The sequence below is a fragment of the Macrotis lagotis genome, chromosome X (assembly GCF_037893015.1).
Source record: "Macrotis lagotis isolate mMagLag1 chromosome X, bilby.v1.9.chrom.fasta, whole genome shotgun sequence".
Taxonomy (NCBI): Eukaryota; Metazoa; Chordata; class Mammalia; order Peramelemorphia; family Peramelidae; genus Macrotis; species Macrotis lagotis.
Genome location: NC_133666.1, coordinates 192680901 through 192703273, shown reverse-complemented (window position 1 = coordinate 192703273; position 22373 = coordinate 192680901). Strand labels below are relative to the sequence as shown.

The following is a 22373-nucleotide window of genomic DNA, read 5'->3' as shown; positions in this document are numbered from 1 at the left end:
GAATTAATCAATTGTTCCCTAGAATGATAAGCAGTATCTATTTGTAAACATCAACAAGCATTTTATGCAATGGGGATAAGCTAGAAGCAGGGGTGAAACAAAGATGCCTGTTATCACCACTATTATTCAATATTGTATTAGAAATGTTAGCTTCAGGAACAAGAGAAGAAAAATAAATTGAAGGAATCAGAACTGGGAAGGAAGAAACAAAACTCTCACTCTTTGCAGATGACATGATAATATACCTAGAAAATTCTAAAACATCTAAAAAACTACTAGAAACAATTAGTAACTTTAGCAAACTCACAGGATATAAAATAAACCCTCATAAATGCTCAGAATTTCTATATATTACTTCCAAGATAGAGCAGCAAGAGCAAGAAAGAGAAATCCCACTTAATTTAACTTCAGACAACATAAAATACTTGGGGGTCTCCCGGCCAAGGCAGACTCATAAACTCTATGAAAACAACTATAAAATATTTCTCACACAAATAAAATCAGATTTAAATAGCTGAGCAAAGATCAACTGTTTGTGGATAGACCGAACTAATAAAAAAGACAATTCTACCTAAATTACATTATTTTCCAATCAAACTTCTTAAAAAAGTATTTTGATGAGGAGTGGCTAGGTGGTGCAGTGGATAGAGCACCAGCCTTGGAGTCAGGAGTACCTGAGTTCAAATCCGACCTCACACACTTAATAATTACCTAGCTGTGTGGCCCTAGCCAAGCCACTTAACCCCATTGCCTTGCCAAAAAAAAAGAAAAAAAGCACTTTGATGAGCAAGAAAAAATTGTAAGTAAATTCATATAGGGAAACAAAAGACTATCCAGGGATTTAATGAAAAAAAGTGCAAAAGGGAGTGGCTCTACCAGATCTGAAATTATATTATAAAGCATAATACATCAAAACTGTATGGTACTGCCTAAGAAACAGAGTGGTGGATCAGTGTAATAGACTGGGTATAAAAGAAACAGCAGGAAATGATTTTAGTAATCTGCTGTTTGATAAACCCAAAGATTCCAGCTTCTGGGATAAAAATTCTGTCTCCAATAAAAACTGTTGGGAAAATTGGAACTTAGCATGGCAGAACCTTGGATTAGAGCAACATCTAATACCCTATACTAAGATAAGATCAAAATGGGTACAGAATTAAGACTTAAAAGACAATATTATAAGCAAACTAGGATATCAAGGAATAGTTTACCTGTCAGGTCTATGGAAAGGGAAGCAATTTATGACCAAGGAAGAGAGGGAGAACATCATTAAAAACAAACTAGATAATTTTGATCACACTAAATTAAAAAGGTTTTACAGAAATAAAAGCAAATATAGTAAACTGGGAAACAATTTTTACAACTAGTATTTCTGACAAATGACTCATTTCTAAAATATATAGATATCTGAGTCACGTTTTTAATAAAACAAGCCATTCCCTAAATGACAAATGGCCAAAGAATATGCTGAGGCAATTTATAGATGATGAAATCAAAGCAAACCATAGTCATATGAAAAATTGCCCTAAATCATCACGAATTAGAGAAATGCAAAGCATCTCTCAGTTACTACACACACCTCTCAGACTGGCCAATATGACCAGAAGGGTCAAAGAACAATGTTGGAAGGTATGGGGGAAAACTGGGACACTAATGCATTGTTGGTGGAGCTGTGAACTCATCCAACCTTTCTGGAGAGCAATTTGGAATTATGGCCAAAAGAAATGTCTTTGTTCACTGTACTAGTGAGAATTATGCTGTGCATACCCTTGATTCAGCAATACAAGTACTGGGTCTATAGACCCTGAAGTGATCATGAAAAATGGTAAAAACCTAACTTGTACAAAAATATTCAGAGCAACCCTGGTTTGTGGTGGCAAAAATTGGAAATTGAGTGAATGTCTATCAATTGAGGAATGGCCAAACAAATTGTGGTATATGTATGTTATGTTCTATTAGAAACGAGTAGGGATAGGAATTCAGAAGTCTGGAAGGATGTGCATGAGCTGCCACTGAGAAAGATGAGCAGAACCAGAAGGACATTGTACACCATAACAGCAACATGGGGTTGATGAACAAACTAAATGAACTTGCTCATTTCATCAGTGCAGTAATCAGGGACAATTTTAGGGTATCTGTGATGGAGAATGCAATCTGTATCCAGAGAAAGAACTGTGGAGTATAAACAAAGACCTAAGACTATTACTTTTAATTTTTTTTAAAAGTTATCTTATATATTTCATAATTTTGCGATCTCTTATATTTTATGTTTTCCTTAAGGATATGATTTTTCTCTCAACAGATCAAATTTTGATCAATGTATAACATGGAAACAATATAAAGACTATCGCACTACCTTCTGTGAGGAGGTGGGTGGGAGAGAGAAGCAAGGTAGGGGGAAAATTTTTAAAATTCAAAATGTTACCAAAAAATGATAGATAGAAACTACTATTGTAAATAATTGTAAAACAAATAAATATTTACATAAAATATTTTTTTTAAAAAGAGGTATGGTAGTTGCTTGGACTCTATTGAAACAACTAACAATGAAGAGAAGGCAGATGTACTAAGCTCATATTTGACTTCTACTTTCTCTGCCAAGGGAATAATCGCAGTTTCCTAAATGACAGGGAAAAATGGTTAATAAGAAACCAATTCGTATGACAAGTTAGAAGATCTAAGAAATAACCTACAGGGACTTCAAGTAACCTAGTCCATATGAAGTACTTACTCTGATACAGAAAAAAAATAAGCACATGTAACTGCTAAACTGTAATTAATAAAAAGATCATAGAAAACAAAAGAGATAAAATAAGATTGGAGAAAAGGAAAAAATTATCAAATTTTCAGAAAAGGGAAGAAAACAGATTATATACACAAAAGGCAGGTAATGTTGATTTTTTTTTAGGTTTATTTTGTAAGGCAAACGGGGTTAAGTGGCTTGCCCAAGGCCACACAGCAAGGTAATTATTAAGTGTCTGAGACCGGATTTGAATCCAGGTACTCCTGACTCCAAGGGCCGGTGCTTTATCCACTGCGCCACCTAGCCGCCCCAATCTTGTTTTTTGATTGCTAGGAAATTTCTACATGAATGAATAAAGAAATTGTGACTTCAAGGCTACATTAAGAAGACATAATCAGGGTGGCTAGGTGGCATAGTGGATAAAGCACCAGCCTTGGAGTCAGGAGTACCTGGGTTCAAATCCGGTCTCAGACACTTAATAATTACCTAGCTGTGTGGCCTTGGGCAAGCCACTTAACCCCGTTTGCCTTGCAAAAAACCTTAAAAAAAAAGAAGACAATCATAACTCATATCAAATTGCTTATATTCCCTTTTTTATCCAGATTTTTAATTGGTAAGATAAGTAAATGTCAAACATACTTTACTTGAATTTTTTTAATTTTTTTTGCAATCACATATAAAGATAGTTTTCAAAACTGATTTTTTTGTTAGATGTTGAGTTGCACATTTTTCTACCTCCCTTTCTTCCCCCTGATTCATAACAGGAAATAAACTAATTTAGATTAAATATATTTATAATCATGATTAACACATTTTCCTATTAGTCAAGATGTGAAAGGAGAATCAGAAAAAAGGAGGAAAAAAAACATGAGAAAGAAAAAAAAGCATAAAATCAAATTTTAAAGATGAAAATAGCAAGTTTTGGGCTGCATTTAGACTCCATAGATTTTCCTCTGGACATGGATGGCAAATTCATTTAGAAATGTCTTTGTTCACTGTACTGGTAAGAAGAGCTAAGTCAATCATAGTTGATCATCACATAATATTACTGCAAATGTGCACAATGTTCTCCTGATCATGCTCATTTCACTCAGAATCAGTTCATATAATCTTTTTACTTGGATTTTAGCAAAGAATTTGATAATATTTCTTATGCCATTCCTTTGGAGAAGAATAAAAGTTGCATTCAATCTATTTGATATATTCATAAACTAGATGAATAAGCAAAATCTAATAGGAGCTGATACATCTTCAATGTAGATATGGCAAAAAGTTTCTGGTAGAGTATCAAAGGGATCTGTGCCTGGTCATGTGTTTTAACAACTATGTCATTAATATTTGTGTAAAGGACTTTACAAATCGTACCATATGAAATAAATTATTATTAATATTATCATCATTGTTTAGTTTGGAAAAGAAAAGCATCTTGGAAGGGAGAGGGACATAATAGTTGTTTTAAACATCTGAAGGGTTGTCATGAGGAAATGGGATCAGACTAATTCTGTTCAGCAACAAATGACAGAATCAGAACCTCAGGTGGAAGTTTTAGGTTTGGCATCAGGAGAAATTTCTTAGCAATGACAGCCATTAATATTATTGTTCTAAAAGAAATCAAGAGAGACAGATTTCAGAAAAACCTGGAAAGATTTTTATGAATTGATGCTGAGTGAAATAAGCAGAACTAGTTTAATACTGGGTGATGATCAACTATGATGGACTTATTCATTTCAGTAGTACAATAATCAAGGAAAATTTTAAGACACTAGTGATGGGAAATAGCATCCATATCCTGAAAAGAAACTGTGGGGGTTTAAATGTAGGCCAAAGTTAATTTTTATCTTTGATTTTTAAGTTGTCTTATGTATTATGTCATTTTTTTCCTCTCTGAAGTTTTCTTTCTCCTATTTGGATTTGATTCTTTTCTCACAACTTGATCTCTATAGACCTATGTTTAGTATGGTGTAAATATAGAACCTATATCAGATTGCTTTCTATCAGGGGTAGGGGGTAAGGGAGAGAGGGAAAAAAAAGTAAACTCAAAATCTAGGGGAAAAAAGATATCAAAAATAATCCTTGTATGTAGTTGGAAAAACAAATTAAAAAAAGTTAAAAGAACAACGCAAAAAATTATCACCATCTACAAATGGAATGCAGAGCTACTTCAAAAGATAGCCCCAGGAGGCTGAACTATGTAACAGTGGGCATTTCTTTAGGGTATAGGTTGGAATCAGTGGCTTCTGACTTCCCTTCCAACTCTTAAATTCTGGGATTTGCACATAGTTTTATTGCTCCCATAGCTAACACACTGGCTGGCACATAAAAAAGTACTTGATAAAAGCTTACTTTGCAGTTGTTGAAATGCTGGGGAAAGGGAAAGAAAAATCAGAACGACAATAAGTCACTGCCTATAGTAATTAGTTGGTTATTTTTTAATTCCTTTACAAGACAAATGAAGCTTTCAGATATAGTAAAAGTAACTCATAATGTCTATTTTTTTCAATAAAACACAAATGTTTCAAGAAGTAAGGATTATAAATCTTTCAGATAATCACTGGAACCCACATGAGTTATTTAAAACTAGCTATAATGATTTGAATACCTCATTTTTAATTCACTGCTATAATTGTGGGTTTTTTCAATTCAGCAATTTCTTGATCATTCTATCCCTCTTTTTGCTCCTTTATACTAAAGAATCATTCTTCCCATCATCACGAAACAAAACTATCAGATTCAACAGCATCAGGCTTGATTTTTTAATTTTGACATGATAATGAGGCAAATATAAATCAGAAGTGCTATTTCAGTAAAGAAATTCAATCTGCTTGCTAGATACATGAAAATAAAGTATCAAGTCATCAGATACTAATGTCAGAGACAGGGCAAAAGATACATCAGAGAATTTGCTACCTTTAAAGCACTGATACCAAAGAAAGAGAAATCCTTCTCTTGTCATTAGCATATTGATTTAAAAAAAAAACAATTTAACATTATCTATGTTGTAGTGCATTTTTCCTGAGTTTCTTAAATATTTCCCAATTACATTTTCATCAGGTTCAGGTCCCCAAGGAAGTTAAGTCTGATGCTTTTGACCCTTCTGCTTTAAATAACCAAGTATGGCTTATATTAAAAAAAAAATTCAATCATATTTTAAATAACAATTATATTTATCATCACTTTTAGGTATGCAAGGCACTTCATATACATTATCTCATCTGATTATTGAAACTCAGTAAGTAAAACAAGTATCATTCAAATTATACCTATTTTACTGAGGCAACAACCAAGATTCAAGAGACTACTCATCCAGTTAAAGTGGCAGAGGTTAAGATACAAATAGACTAAGAATGGTTTCCAAAAATAAAGTAAACTATCCTTATAAGAATAACAGGAAATGGGCGCAGCTGAGTGGCACAGTGGATAAAGTACTGGCTTGAGGTCCTGAGTTCAAATCCAGCCTCAGACACTTTATAACTGCCTAGCTGTGGAACCTTGGGTGAGTCACCTAACCTCAGTACTTTGCAAAAAAAAAAAAAAAAAAAGAAGGAAAGCCATGAAATGAAAGAGCAAGAGGGGACTGAAGAAGAGGACCAAAGGAAGAATAGAACAAAAGCATGTTTTCTTAGGTGTTACAGTTATTTTTATAAAGAAATAACCTAGACTGTAATTGTAGTAAGCTACTAGAGCACAGGTTTATTTAACTTTGTATCTGACAAAAGATCAGACAAACATCAATCTGATAAGGATAATTATTTAGCATAATTTATTTATAATATCACAAAAACCAAACAAATAATCTGATAGATCCTTAATGACTATGAAGATCATATAGCCTATAGGATATCTGTAAAAATTTAATGGAAAGTAGAAGATATGTATGTACCTACCCTTCTTTGAAGAACTGTAGTAAATAGGTATAAATAAAGCATATACTGTTATGATATAATTAATGTATTTAGTTTTGCTCAACTGCTTTTTTTTTGTCTTTCCTTTTTTATTCTTTATTAGAAAGAATGTTTCAGGGGCAGCTAGGTGGCGCAGTGGATAAAGCAGCGGCCTTGGAGTCAGGAGTACCTGGGTTCAAATCCAGTCTCAGACACTTAATAATTACCTAGCTGTGTGGCCTTGGGCAAGCCACTTAACCCCATTTGCCTTGCAAAAAAAAAAAAAACCTAAAAAAAAAGAATGTTTCTTTGGGTAGAAAAGAGGAGAAAGAAAAGGAACGGATACATATAAGTATGTTTTAAAAAGGCTATCAATAAAATAAATTTTAAAATAAATATAAATAAAGCAATACGTATAGAGATAGTCTATACTCCCTCACAATCTGAAATTTGTTAATTCTGTTTATAAAGGCTTTTGTAAGCTAAAAATATACATCTGCATATGGATGAAAAAAGTAAAGAAAATGCTCGCTCTCTCTCTCTCTCTCTCTCTCTCTCTCTCTCTCTCTCTCTCTCTCTCTCTCTCTCTCATATCTCTTCCCTAAAGGGCTAGCCTTACATCACAAACTGGTGCCTGATGATGGCCACCTGTGAAAATTCCATAGGCATTTCAAACTCAATATCTACAGTTCCATAATCAAACTTGATGGACTTGCTCATTCCATCAGTGCAACAATCAGGGACAATTTTGAGCTGTCTGCAATGGAGAATACTACCTGTATCCTTATAAAGAACCGTGGAGTTTGAACAAAGTTCAAGGACTATTGCCTTTAGGAAAAAAAAAGGTATCTTATTGTCTGATCTTGTTATCTCTTATACTTTTTGTTTCTTCCTTAAGGATATCATTTCTCTCTCATCACACTCAATTTTGATCAATGTACAACATGGAAACAAAGTAAAGACTGACAAATTGCTTTCGGGGGGGGGGGTAAAATTGGAGGAAAAATTGTAAAACTCAAAATAAATAAAATCTTTAATCAAAAAAATCTACAGTTCTAATTCATTATTCTTCCTATCCATCCCTCTACCCAATTTCCGCATTTTTTGCCAAATCATCAACATCTTTCCAGTCATCTAAGTTCAGAATCTATTGCTCATCTCTAATTCATTATTCATCACTCTCACATCCAATGAGATACAAAGTTCTGGATAATTTATCACCAGAATATCTCTCACATCTGTTCCCTTCTTCCTATTCTCAATACAATAACCCTATCCTACCCTATTAAAATGACCCCTTACTTAGCCTTCATACCTCCTGTTTCTATTGTCAACAAAACATCCTCCACTCAAGTTACCAAACTGATATACCTAAAAGTTTATCATCAAAAATTTCATTGCCTGATCAAGAAGTAGTAACACCTCCCTATGACTTCCAGGATAAAATAGAATTCTCTTTATAAATCTTTACAAACTGGTTGCAATTTAATTTTATATAATTAAAACGCTTCACATAAACTTTATTTGAGTCCATCTGCTTTTTTTTTTAATGTTTTTGCAAGGCAAATGGGGTTAAGTGGCTTGCCCAAGGCCACACGGCTAGGTAATTATTAAGTATCTGAGACCAGATTTGAACCTAGGTACTCCTGACTCCAAGGCCGGTGCTTTATCCACTATGTCACCTAGCTGCCCCTGAGTCCATCTGCTTTAGTTCCATTTGCTTATTCCATACAAGATATTCTAACTTTCATATGGGTTGTTCTCCCATGTTGGAAACGATCTCATTTCTTACCACTAACTGGTGGAATCTCTAGCTCTCCTCAATTAATACCTCAAGTATCTTCATGTGAAGAAATTTCTGACTCCTTAAATTAGCGCTCTCCTCTGATCAATCAACACAAAATTCTGCATACATATTTTCTATCTTCAAATATGTGTCTGCTTTGTTTCCTCCCAGAAGAACTTTTTTCATGTTTGTCTCCATAAGGTTTGATATATAATAGGTGCTTATTAAATGCACAAAGAATTGCAACTGATCAAAATTAACACCACGGAAAAGTCCCCACTCCTTCCAGGAGTGGATTTAAGAGTCAGAAGACCTGGCTTTCATCCTTCAGTTAGATAACAGGTACATGACTATTGCCAACTTAAATTCTCTGAAATCTTTCTTCGCCTGTTAAAAATAATACGAAAATGACCTTTGGAGAAATCAGGTCACTGAGAATCAGGTCTGCTGAGGAATCCAGAGATTAAGGAATGTACAAGGATATTCAGCTGTCCAATTTCAAGAATAATTTTAGAAAAAAAAGCTGGAAAAAGAAAAGATTCATTGTTTTGCAAAAGAGCATGATTAAATTGGCTTGAAAAGTTAAGAAAAAACTAATAAAACAAACTACAAGTTATCATGAAAGAAATATTATAAAAACTCAAGAAATGCAATATAGGCTTTAAAGGTTGAAGGCAAAAAAAGAATTTGAAGAACAGTTAAAAAAATCTTTGTTCTAGGAATATGACATACAAGATATGTCTTGTATATATGCACATAAGTCTACATAAAAGGGGAACTATTTCATTGTAGTGAAAGGTAGATCAGGGGAAAGAGTTGAAAGTGGATACATATGTATATTTTTATATTTACCACAATAAAGAATTTCAGACACTAGCTTTTTGACCCTGGGGAAAGTCAATTAGCCTCTGTCTCAGTTCTCTCATCTGTAAAATAGGCATTATAACAGCCCCCACATCCAGAAATTGATGTTAAGATCAAATAAAATAGCATTAACAAAGTCATTGCAAACCTTAAAGACTACACAGATATTAGTTGGCACTTGTTGCTACCCATGATTTCTGTACCCCAAAGTGATCATGATCATAAAAAAGAACTTTCATGAGAAATGAACAGATTGCTGAAATCTGCCCATGTCCAACATTAGAGCTGGTAGGCATAGTCCCTAGTATATAGTAAATGTTTATTAAATATGTGTTGACTTAATTATAGCATGAAACATGGCTATTTAGGTTTTAATGTCTAATACAGGTTAAACCCTATCATTCATTATTCTTCCTCCTATACTTTGCTCTCCACCTAAATTTGCCTTCTCTGTTGCTCAAAGAAAACATTTCATTTCCTTATCCCCATGGCTTTGCACTGTATGTCTCCCAGGTCTGGAATTTACTGCCTCCTCACAACTGTCTTAAAGAATTCTTCTCTTCTTTCAAGATACAACTCAAATATCAATTTCTCCACTCCACTAATGACCTGAATAGCTAATGCTCTCCCTGCTAAACTACCTTGAAGTTAAGTACTTTGAATGTTTGTATATATTCTTCTTATATTTATTCTGCAAAGACAGTTCTTTCTTTCTGCAAATTCTCTTTACATAAATTTGACTTTATTTAAATAATTCTGAAAGAAAAATGTAATCCAAAAAAAACCATTCATGTTAACTTTACTTTACAATACTGTGCTCTCTCTCCTCTACTACCCCTCAGTTCTACTCTTGTCTCCTCCCCATCAACAACAATGAATCTTTTTAAAAAACCTTCTGGGGCAGCTAGGTGGTGCAGTGGACAGAGAACGGGCCCTGGAGTCAGGAGTACCTGAGTTCAAATCCAGCCTCAGACACTTAATAATTACCTAGCTGTGTGGCCTTGGGCAAGCCACTTAACCCCATTGTCTTGCAAAAACCTTAAAAAAAAAAGATTAAAAAGAACCCTTCAAATAAAAACAGAAGGAGATAGGAGAAATTGCCACCATCTCTAGGGTTGGAGCACAGATTTAGCACCAAGAGATATGGGGGGGCACCTTTGACCCATTGTAGCCAACCACTTGACAGTGTGCCTATCCCACACATCAGTCTTCCTTGCATCAGTTATCTCATGTCTATACATAGCTCACCCTCCTACTACACTCCTACATGTAACCCATCCTCCCACAACTCCCAAGTCCAATTCTCTCCAGATGGTAGATCATAGTCCCCCCAAGCTAAAATTTCTCTATTCCTAACTCCCAGAACCCTAATATGTCCTTCAACCAGCCCCTGTGAGTCCTTGAAACACATACCAGTTACTATCCTCCATATAGAATGACCCCAGTTCTGTCTCTTTGACTCACTCTCTTCCCCACCACACAATGCAAGTTAACACTACATAAAAATCATCTTCTGGGGAAGAAAAATTCAGGAATCTGCTGACAGTCAACATACATAAAATAAGAATTGTTCGTATGTACTTAATACATATACTTTTTTGGATTACCTAACAGAATAGAGAGAGGACAGATTATTTCATTCTTTATATTTTGTATCTCCAGCATCATGCCTGCTATATAATAGACACTTAAATACTTGTTAGTTTGTTAAGAAAGGATAAGATCCAGAACTTACAACTCTGTGGCCCTTCTGGGTTTTCCTTTTCTCATCTGCAAAATAAGGGAATTATAACAGGTGCTTCCCTAACTACCTTCTATGATCTCTGATTTTTAAGCTAAAACTAAAAGAAGAGTCATAAGTAAGTTTTGTGCATGCAAAGTTGCAGCCAAGATGAAAGCAAAAGAAAATGCCAAAGCTTCTACCACAGTCTTTAAATATTAGCATTCATTATCAGTCTGATGCTTGTTATTCTTTCTCAAACTAATATATAATGAGAATATAACAGTCCATTTCTCTGCAGAGATTTTTCAATGCTGTTTGTTAGAATTTAACTTTTAATACAAAATGGAAAGGCAGGGTTCTCATAATCTATGCTCCAAAGACCACCTAAAATGAAACCTCTTTCATGAAATCTACCTTGATATTTTTTTAAAGGAGGAAAGAGCATTTTCATCTAATCAATGAGGACTTAAAAGCTTTGTGAAGCACAACAGAGCTAATGCTTGTAGAGTGCATTGTAAACTGTAAACACCATTTAAACATAAATTATAATGATGTATACATGTTTTATCAAACTTCTACAATAGCTCTCACCCTGGGGAAGGTAATTAATTCATCACTGAGGTACACACTGGAACAAAACTGATCTGCCTAATGAATAAAGGATGAGAAACTACTCCCCACCTCAAATATGTCTCATCTTCCCTTTAATCATTCGGGCCCAAGACCACACTGGTCCCCATCTTGATGACCGTCCAAGATTAGGGACTTGACATTTATCTGTGGTTGCAAGGGGCTATTGTATTTTTGCTTCTCCTCTAAATATGACATGATCTTTTTGCACAAACCAGGTGCTAAGTAAGTGTTGCTGACTACTGCAATCATTTATTTCAATTAACCTAAAGAGGGAGAATATAAGGAAAGTGTTTCATAAGCCTTTAGGTGCTTCATAAACTTATGTTCTTGTTCTCTCTCTCTCTCTCTCTCTCTCTCTCTCTCTCTCTCTCTCTCTCTCTCTCTCTCCCTCCCTCCCTCCGTGTGTGTGTATGTATGTGTGTATATTTATATATGCATGTATGGATATTTTATATATGCCTATATAAATAACAAATATAATGAACATATAATATATAAATAAAATGGAAATAAATATAAATGTAGGGCAGCTAAGTAGTACAGTGGATAGAATGCCAGGCCCAGAATCATCTTCCTGAGTTCAAATCTGGCCTCAGTCATAAATACTAGCTGTGTGACTCTGGGGCAAGTCATTTCACCTTTTTGCCTCAGTTCTAATCTGTAAAATGAAATGAAGAAGGAAATTGCAAACCACTCCAGTATCTTTGCCAAAAAAATTGCCAAATGGGGCCAAGAAGAGTAAAAGCCGTGAGTGAAAAATGACTGAACAACAACTACAAATGTGAGCTGTCTTTATTAAAGGCATGCCAAGATAGGAAGGGAATAGGGACTGTTCTTTCATTTCTGTGCAGAGAACTCCAAGGTAAGAAGATTTCTTCTTCTAAGACAAGTACTTAACCTCCACAATTTACATTCTTAAAGAGTTGCTGAGAGAACTGAGAGGTGAAGAGGATTACCCATGGGTCCCAAGGTCAGGAATTTAACCAGGGGCTTTCCTCACCTTTGAGACCAGTTTTCTATCCACAACACAACCAAAAAAAAATAAACTCTACTTGAAGATAATCAAGTAGGTTTAGATAGGAGAGAAAACAAAACGTGTTCATTCTCAGGTGAAATAGAAAAAGGCAGTGCAAAATTTCTTCAAAGATTCATTCCATTTTCTAAGGAGGAAAATTCTTACCCAGATTTAAGATAGGCTTCTGCTGACTTGTTGGAGTCTGTAAGATAAGTAAACCTATTCCAATTATGGCTTGTTCAACAGGAAATCCCTAAGCAAAAAGGAAGAAAAAATCTTTAAAAATGCTTTTAATATTATATGATGAACACTGAAAATATGCATAATATTCCCAAGACATTTAAAAACCATAGATTTAACATGGGGCATGAAGAACTTTATAAAATGACTACAATATTATACACACACACACACACACACACATTTTGAAAGTAGTTGCTTGGCACAATGGATAAAGTACTGGATCCCAACTTAAGTTCAAATCCATGTATAACCTCTATCAACTAGCTTGCTTTCTCAATAAGAGGGGAGTTGGGGTAAGGGAGGTGAGTGAGGAAAGAAAGGAGGACAGGAGATCATTTATAAATCAATTTTCTAAGTGTTAAAATTTGGTTTTGCATGTAATTGGAAGGGGAATAAAATATTAAAGTCAAAACAGAAAAAAAGTCCATATGCCTCAATTTTATCATCAGTTTTTAAAAAATGGAAAGGTGTCAAACTAAAAATCCTCTGAAACTCTAGTTCTAGGTCTCTGGGGAGGAAAAGCTCCCCTTCAGAAGTCAAAGTCAACTGGGGAAATTCCTTAATCTCTCTGGATCTCAACTTCTTATCTGTAAAATGAAGTGTTCAGTTTAAATCATCTCTAAGGACCTATCTAATATTCTTTTAATCCCAAGAACCTTCTGATCACAAATCCCAAATTCTTTTCTCTTCTACAAAGTATCTGTGTTTGAAGGGCTGTTGTGTTGAAAAGGGTTAACACTTAAATTGTGTAGAGCAAGGAATCATGACTCTAGGGATCCAGTTTTCACCTCATTTTAAGGAAGACTTTTCTAACAACTGGAAGTGTCCAAAACAGAATGAGCTGTCTCCAAAGGTAATGAGTTCCCCATCCTGAGAAAACATACATTGGAGACAGGATGTCTAACTCTCACTGACAATACAGAGAGAATTTCTGCTCTAAGTTAGGATTAGAATATATAATATGCAAGGTCCAGAACAACTCTTAGATTCTATGACTCTATTAAAATCCAGCTGTCTATTCAGTGAGAGCAAAAAACAGATAATATAGACAATAGATTTATTTCATTCCTCTGAGTTCATTTAAAAGCAGAAACATAGGCTGGAGGGCACACCAAATTAAAAAGCATTTTCCACCAAAAAAAATTCAAAAATTCATTTTCTCAAGTTTCCTCCTAGACTAAGTTAACAAATTCTCATTTTGAAAATACTTTAGGGTAGCGGCTAGGTGGCACAGAGGATAGAGCACCTGACGTCAGGAGTACCTGAGTTCAAATCCAGCCTCAGACACTTAATAATTACCTAGCTGTGTGGCCTTAGACAAGCCACTTAACCTCATCTGCCTTGCAAAAAAGTAAAAAAGAAAATATTTTTTAAAAAAATCCAAGCATTTAAGCTGTCCTCTTTCTTTCTGCTATGAAAATTAGTAAAACAAAGAAAAGGAATGAGAAGAATAGACATGTGCTCTTTTGTCAAGGTCATCATTTCTCAATATTATACTCTGCTTTAAATGAAATTGGCTAACACTGGAGGCACAATTTTGTACTCTAGATATGCATAGAAAATGCTAGAAATAAGAATATGGGAAAAAATTTGCTATTGATTTATTATTTCTGACATGGTTTTAGTCCTAATTCATTATAAAAGTACAGGTTTAGGACATCTAGTTATATCATAGCTTTAAGACAAGTGCCTTTTGAATTAACATCAAATTATAGAATGTTAAGATAAATGTACAACTGGTTAAAGATAAAAGTTCTGTGAGATATTCAGCTTGCAAATGTGAAAAACTCTAATCAAGAGAATGTATTTTTATACTGGTTTTAGCCCTTTCACCAAATTAAAATCTTTTTCAACACAGTACTATAAAAATAACATGCATGTATTAAGTAGATTACTTAGCATCAATTATTATTAAATGTTATTACTCCTAATTCAGTTACCTAATTCAGTTAACTGTGAAATAAAAGATATCTTTAATATATACAAATAACCAAAACACCCATTGTCTCAGGTATCTATAATATATGTACCAAGTTGGAGAATTAAACACAGTAAAATTAGAAAACTTTGAGGCAAATTCAACTGATAATTGTTGGAAAGAGAACCATAGTTGGAATGTAGCGAGAGAAAAATAAACCGTACCAAAAAGAACTGACCAAATTAAAAGGAGCAGAAGAGTGACACCAAATACCATAGTAAATAGCTATAATGTGGGAAGAATAACAGTAGAAATTCACAAGAAATAAAATCTAAAGAGGAGGAGGAATAGCAATAAAATTCGTGGACAAAGAAACCTATACAAAAATTTGCAACATATGTGTAACAAAGATAAATCTAAGATCCTAAGGCAAGGAGGCAAATTTGACCAAACAGATATTAACATAGCTTTAGTGAGATAAAATACATAACTAAAATACACTTCTAAAAAAGAAGCCTTTATTATTTAAAAGACATAGTTTAGGCTAAAAGGGAGTTGGGAGAGAAGATTAAAAGATATCCTCATTTAGGGAAATATAGGAATAAAAAGGGTAAAGCTAAGTGGACAGCAGATGAATAAAGATCAATGAAGACAAAAATAGAAACAATTATAGTAATCAGAGTTTATGATAGACTACAAGAGGAGGAATTTGGGAAACACATTATAAGTTGACCATAAAGGAATGATATAATAATAATCATGGAAGTCTTTCATTATCTGGTCATGTACCAAAAACAGCGCAACTAATTAAATTGATCCAACAAAAGAGAGAGACAGACAGACAAACACAGAAAGGGAAAGAGAAATTGGTGATTAAATTAAACTCAGAAGATGCTTCTTCTTCAACACAGAAAAAGGAAAGGTGGGCATAATTTTATATGAACCACAGATTTTAGGTGAACTATTTTCAAAAACTTTAGAGAAAGGATAGAGAGATAAAAAACATTTCTAATACTTCTTAGTGTAAAGGGGATAAAGAACTGAAAAAGGAAATTTTGAAGATAAAATTCTATTGAATACAGGAAGATGGAGTTGTTTAAAGAAAACTAATCTAAACATAAAGGGAGCTTGTCAGTCGACAAAAATTTTTAAAATACATCCCTAGTAAGAATTGAAGTAGAATGAAATGGGAGCATGCAAAAAACAAACACAATGGCTACCATAATGCAAAGAAAGAAACAACAAGAGTTTAACACAGTATAATTATAATGATCCAGTCTGCCTCCAAAGGAGGCTCTGCTCACCACAGAGGTAGGGAAGTAAGGGTAAGGGATGATGGATATGGATATATACCATTAGAAACAATACATGGTTGGTTTTGCTGAGGTGCATTTTTTTTATTGTTATTACAAGGGGAAACAGTAAGAAAGAATGGAAGGCTATATTTGTAAATGAGGCTTTGGCACAAAAAAAACATTGAAATAAAAATAAGATTTCTAAAAAAACTAAGCACAGAAAAGAGAGGTAAGTAAGGAAGGATAAAAATAAAAGAATGCAACAGTCTTATCAGAGTAGTGTCAGAAATCCCAAAGCATAAAAGTTAGACTGACCATGAATAAAAAGAATAAGACAAAATGGGATTGTTCAAATTATGTGTACTGCTCCCACCTCAAAAAATATTCAAAGGAGAGAAGAAACCAATGACCTGGTTTAAAAAGGACTATGATAAAACTATTTAAATTTAATGTTTCTTTCATTTTTGATACCAAGAAAAATGATTGTCAGTTTGAAACAGAAAATACAGTAAAAAAAAAAAAAAAAGATAAAAATCAAGATAAATAAGGGTAATGTGAAGCTGGCATCAGGTGGTAATTAACTACCACCACAGGATACTATAATTATTTATATATAAATGTGTATATATATGTATATATATATATGTATATATATACATATATACACACATATATACATATATACATACATATATACATATATGTGTATATAATATATATAATACATATATATACGTGTGTATGTAATATATATATAAAAGTGGTGAAACAACTATCAAAAAGAACCACAGAGGTAAGAAAAATGACAGAAAAGTCTTCAAAGTGAAATTTTTTTCAAAAATAATCTTTAAAAAGTAACAAGTTCAATTTCTGGGAAAACTGTAGAAAGTATTTCAAAGGAATGGTTTGGAAGCATTGTGAATGAAAGGGAAGTGGTTATCTCTAAGCATAAATATGCTTTCTTTTTTTTTTTACTTAAAGAATATATATTTAATGTTTAAGCATTTGAAAATTTATATGGGGGCAGTAACATGAGCTAAGACAAAGAAACTTTCATTTGAGTATGATATTACTAAAATCTTCATTTCTCAGGTGTTTTTTTCCTTTGTTTTTCCTAGGGATTTTGGCAGAATAAATATCTGACTGATGTAAGCTAAGCAGAATTGGCTTAGCTGTATTATCTGAGGACTACAGCTTGATTTAGCACCAAGGAGAACAAAAACAAATACTTCCCCAAGAAGGAAATTCAATGTAGGCACAAACACAAAAAATATAATGCTCATCAAAATAAATCTACTCAGAAAAATCTAGTTCTTTGATGAAAGTTTTCCAAGATCTTGGAAATGTTGACAGTCACTACCCAATTTGTACTGAATATGAAGAATTCAACAAAACATGGGAATATTTGCAATAATTAAAACAGTACAGAGAAAACAAAACCAAAGAACAATATACACAACGACTACAATAATATAAATAAGAAGAACACTAATAGAAAGCAAACATTTATAATACTCAATCTTAGTCCTAGAAAACAGATAACGAAACAAACATAAGACAGATGCCCTCAGCCAGACACATGGGAAATAGTAGCAAAAGTAAGAGAAGACTTAAACAGAAAGATGTGATCACTTTATAAATGAATTATATTAAAGAAAATTAAATTAATAAAACACAAAAGAAAGAATATCTCATGTCAAACATTTTTCACTTTCTAAGAGATGTGGAACATTCTTGCACATGAAAAGGTACATATATACATGTCAGTACATATATATATACATACATACACAGTGCTTTAAAGTTTATAACATGTTATTAAAACTGAAATAAAAAATTCTGATATAGTCTAACTTTGGTGGAATATAGTAATATTATCATGTTCCTTATTCTAGACATAGAATGTATATTAATGTAGCTTCTTACTGTGTTATACTTTTGATTGCTGTGCCACACTGTTGGTTGATTGAATTCGCAGTCTATACTAAAACTCTCAAATACTTTTCATGAGCCATAAGAAGAAGCTACAGAGATTTCAGATTGATATTAGGAAACATTCATAATAATTAGAGTTGACCAAGGGAATGAACTCTCTCAGAAAAATACAGTGTACCTCATAATGGGAGGGAAAGTGGATGACTAGATTAGGCTTTTGTACTTTTTATCAAATTTGTAGCATACTAATTGAACAAAATAAATATATTTTAAAAACTGACTCATAAAATTCATGGAAAAATGCACATTCAGTGTGATAATTATGGGACATAGTTAAGGAAGCAAAAGGATATGGGAAATATTATTTTATATCCATGGTAACGTTGAAAGCTAGTGACTGGATGGGAACAGATAATACAAGAAACAAATCTCCTAAGAATTTGGTTATATGGGGATTATATTTTTTTTTTTGTTCTGTTAGTAGGTTGCCTGATGAAAGGCAAGTTTTAGGATAGGGATGTAAGAAGCTGGTAGTGAAATATCTGTTAGAAAAACAGATAATGAGGGGCAGCTAGGTGGCACAGTGGATAGAGCACCAGCCCTGGAGTCAGGAGTACCTGAGTTTCAAGTCCGACCTCAGACACTTAATAATTACCTAGCTGTGTGGCCTTGAGCAAGCCACTTTAACCCTACTGCCTTGCAAAAACTAAAAAAAAAAAGGAAAAGAAAAGAAAACAGATAATGGATCTCTGGATACAAACGAATGAAGTTTAGCCACTTACCTTCTCGTTGTCAGTTAACAACACAGATTTAGAACAGAAGAGCCTCTATATATAAATGGGCAGAAATAGAAAAAAAATGTTCTTATACCATCCTAGTTTATGCAAGTGGGACAATGTACCTACACCATCAAAGTATGGGTTTATCTGTAATGTTAGAAAGGGACTTACTATTAAGACAGGGGTTCTAAACATTTTTTGTATTGTGAAGCCTGTAGATCGATCTCTCTCTCTCTCTCTCTTAGGTTTTTGCTAGGCAATGGGGTTAAGTGGCTTGCCCAAGGCCACACAACTAGGTAATTATTAAGTGTCTGAGGCCAGATTTGAACCCAGATACTCCTGATTCCAGGGCCGGTGCTTTATCCACCTATGCATCCTTTCTAAGAATAATGTTTTTAAATGATTGAAGGAACTTTCAAATAGAGTCTAGGAAAAATAAAGATGTAATATTTTTATCATTCCATGTTCAAAAATTTCTAAAATATGTCTACACATTCTGTGAAGATCCAAAGAAAATAACTCTACTGTTCTATTCAACTCTAAAATTTTGGTATTATAAAATCAAGAGGTAGGGAAAATTTAATAAACACCTATTCAAAAAAATTGTCCTGACTCTTGTTTTTGAAAGTAAACTTACCTCTTTCAGAAGTTCAAAATTTTGTTCTAAAAGATGAATTAAAGAAGAACATTCTCCAGTTATCTTTAGGCTAACTTCACAAACACACAGAATTTGCAGGCTTAGCTTTACAAGCTCCTCTTCCCAGAAAACAGGGTGACGCAAAAGACTCAAAAATAATTCTTGAAGAAATAGTGTCACTTCAGTTGTCTGCATCAAATCTTTGACCTGTTACCAAAATAATAATAATTATTAAATCAAAATTAAATGCTGTAGGATATCCAAAATAATAAATTAAATCTGATCTTTATAAAGATTTTTAGATAATTCTTCATGAGCCATTTAGAAATTTGAAAGAGAAGGAGTAAGCAAGCTAAAGAATTTACCACAGATTCCAAATGGCTTGAGAATTCTCACCAATGGCATGATCAATGAAGGAACCAGAGGACCAATGAAGAAACAAACTACCCATGTCCAAGAAATCTGGACTTAAGACACTTAATAATTGCCTAGCTATGTGACCTTGGCCAAGTCACTTTCAACCCCATTTCTTTAATAAATAAAATTAAAAAAAAAAGTTTTACAACTACAGTGTTTATTTTTTGCAATTCAATCAGATATAGTCTATGTTTAACTATTTTCACTACTACCAATCAATAAAGATTAAGGATTTATTTTCTGTGGATTCTGAGCATAAACAACTAATCAGGATAAACTACACATTAGAGCCAGCACACAATCAGATTTGTTCAGCAAAGGCTAGGCTTGACCTGTCCAAATTACTTCTCCTCTATGGTTTGAAGCATTCAACAAAGGTGCCTCATGGTAATTTCTCAGCCTGTAATTCTAATATGCCACTAAATGCTCTGCCTATAAATGACTTCCTCTAATATTCTCAAATCAGAGCATCATTTCTTGATTTGGCAGATACAGTGAAAAACTACTCAAATGGAAGAGTCTCTTCTCAAAAGGCTACTATAATGTTAGAGGGGAAGGACCTGTGCTCTTGAAAATTCCAAATCAATTCAAGCCCAGCTGTTCTGATCAAAATTCTGGAGTTGGAATTAAGGATAAGGTCCTGATCTCAGCCATGTTGGCATTTATTCCCAGAGATTAAACACAATGAACCATCTGCTTCAATCAGGAGCCTTGTGTCTATTAATTGCATCAAGAGGAAAGCCTATAGTTGACCAGCTGTACCTTTCACCAGTGGTGACTAATATAATAACCCACCATGACTAGTAAGTGTTTCAAAGAGCAAACAATAAAGAGAACTATATCAGAAAATATTATATTATGAAAAGAAAATAGTCTGATGCCTAAATTTTTTCAATTTTGCAAAATATATAGTGATAAAGTCAAAAGAAAGATATTAAAACAAAGTGAAGTTTCATGTCAATTTAATGGAATATTCATATGGTCATCTGAGAATTTTCTGGCAAAAAAACATTCTAAAAAGAAAGCAAATTATCTATTAGAGTATTTTTAGCCAAGATTATTCTCAAAATTCATAAATCTCCAATTTCAGAAAAATCAGGAATTCAGTTCAAAATGTTGACTGGCAATTATCAATGAGTCAAAAGGATCATATATCGTATGCCAGAAACCAACTTATAAGAAATATAATAATCAAACATTTATTTAGCTCTTACTTTATGATAAATGCTTGAAATATACACACTCTTATTCTTCCATGAAGTTTTCTGCTAACTTTTAAATGGATTTTTAACTCAACAAACAATGTGGACTAATATTAGTGCTTTTCTAACCTCCATAACCATTTTTAAATTAACCATAAAAGGAAAATAATTAAGCTAATTTAGTTCTTCTTTTCTCTAAGAATATATTTGAGATTAGTCAATATGAGAAGAGATCAAATTTACATAGAAAAAGAACAGCACTGAAAGATAAGCTAAAAAGTGAAGTTGATAAAATTTAAATACTTCACATGTTGACAATGGTTTATGTGATGTTCATATTAAAAGTCAGAGATTTTAACTGACCACAAGTCCACCAACAACCAAGAATGTAATGGGGTTTACGTAAAACTGAGACTATATTAAGAGAAATGCCCACACAGAGGTAGATAGTCAAACCCTACCTTATTCATAGCACATCCTGAATATCTATATTATTTCTGAGTCCCACACTTTGGAGATACTGACAAAGAACACCTGGCAGAGACAATTAAGTTAATGGAAGAACTAAAAGTCAATCTCCCTCCCCAAAAATGTGACAGAAGAGCTGGGGACAAGCAATAAATATTTTGAGAGTTCATGAGTAGAGTAATACAAAAGAGGGAATATATTTTTTCTACACTGCTCCTGAACCCAAACTAGACCTAAGTTGTAAGAAGATAGTTAGATTTTTTTTTTAATTCAAAAATAAGAACTTTCTAATGAAAAAAAAGACATGGTACACTACCCAAGAGTGTGCTCTTAAACACAGCAGTTACTTGAATCAAGAAAATGGTTGGTCTGGAAGAACATCAAGGTCTCATCCATCTCCTGTGGTTCTATAAAAACTAAGTTTATAAATGGTTTATTTGATCATGACACTCATGAAGCTCTCTCTTCCAAATTGTGATATACTTACATGAGACAAGACAAAAATGTATCACTGCCAAAAACAAGGACGTTCAAGGTATAGAAAAGGGTAAGTGGATGAGAGACTCCAAAAACAACACAGAATTCTGAATTCCCTGGTGCATTTTTATTTTTGTCAGCATCTGAGAAAGGTTTCCCCAGAGTCCACTTCTCCTGGGACTACAAGTCTTGGGACTTTCATTTGTTTTAAAAAGCTTGTGAGGATAAAAGCATAGTTTTATGATATAATATCACAGGCTATAGTAAGAGAGGACAGTTTTAAGTGCTACAATAGACAGAGTATTTCTTCTTTGAATTTATTTACTACCTTTTAAATGGAGGAAAAAAATTAAATCA

The 22373-nt window shown here is 33.5% G+C and overlaps 1 protein-coding gene across 3 annotated transcripts in view; it reads right to left on the bottom strand.

Moving 5' to 3' along the window:
* Nucleotides 1–22373, bottom strand: part of FOCAD (focadhesin) — a 362553-nt gene that overhangs the window by 240752 nt on the left and 99428 nt on the right. For 2 of the 3 annotated variants that reach the window (XR_012472869.1, XM_074208785.1), the window contains exons 8-9: nucleotides 19453–19659; nucleotides 12811–12898 (exon numbers count right to left, since the gene is read on the bottom strand). Coding sequence is in view for 1 of the 3 variants with exons in the window: in XM_074208785.1 (XP_074064886.1) it covers nucleotides 12811–12898; nucleotides 19453–19659 (295 nt within the window). In the remaining 2 variants the exon portion in view is untranslated. Of the gene's footprint in view, nucleotides 1–12810; nucleotides 12899–19452; nucleotides 19660–22373 lie in introns of those variants that run through there. The other variant, XM_074208786.1, reaches the window with a different exon arrangement.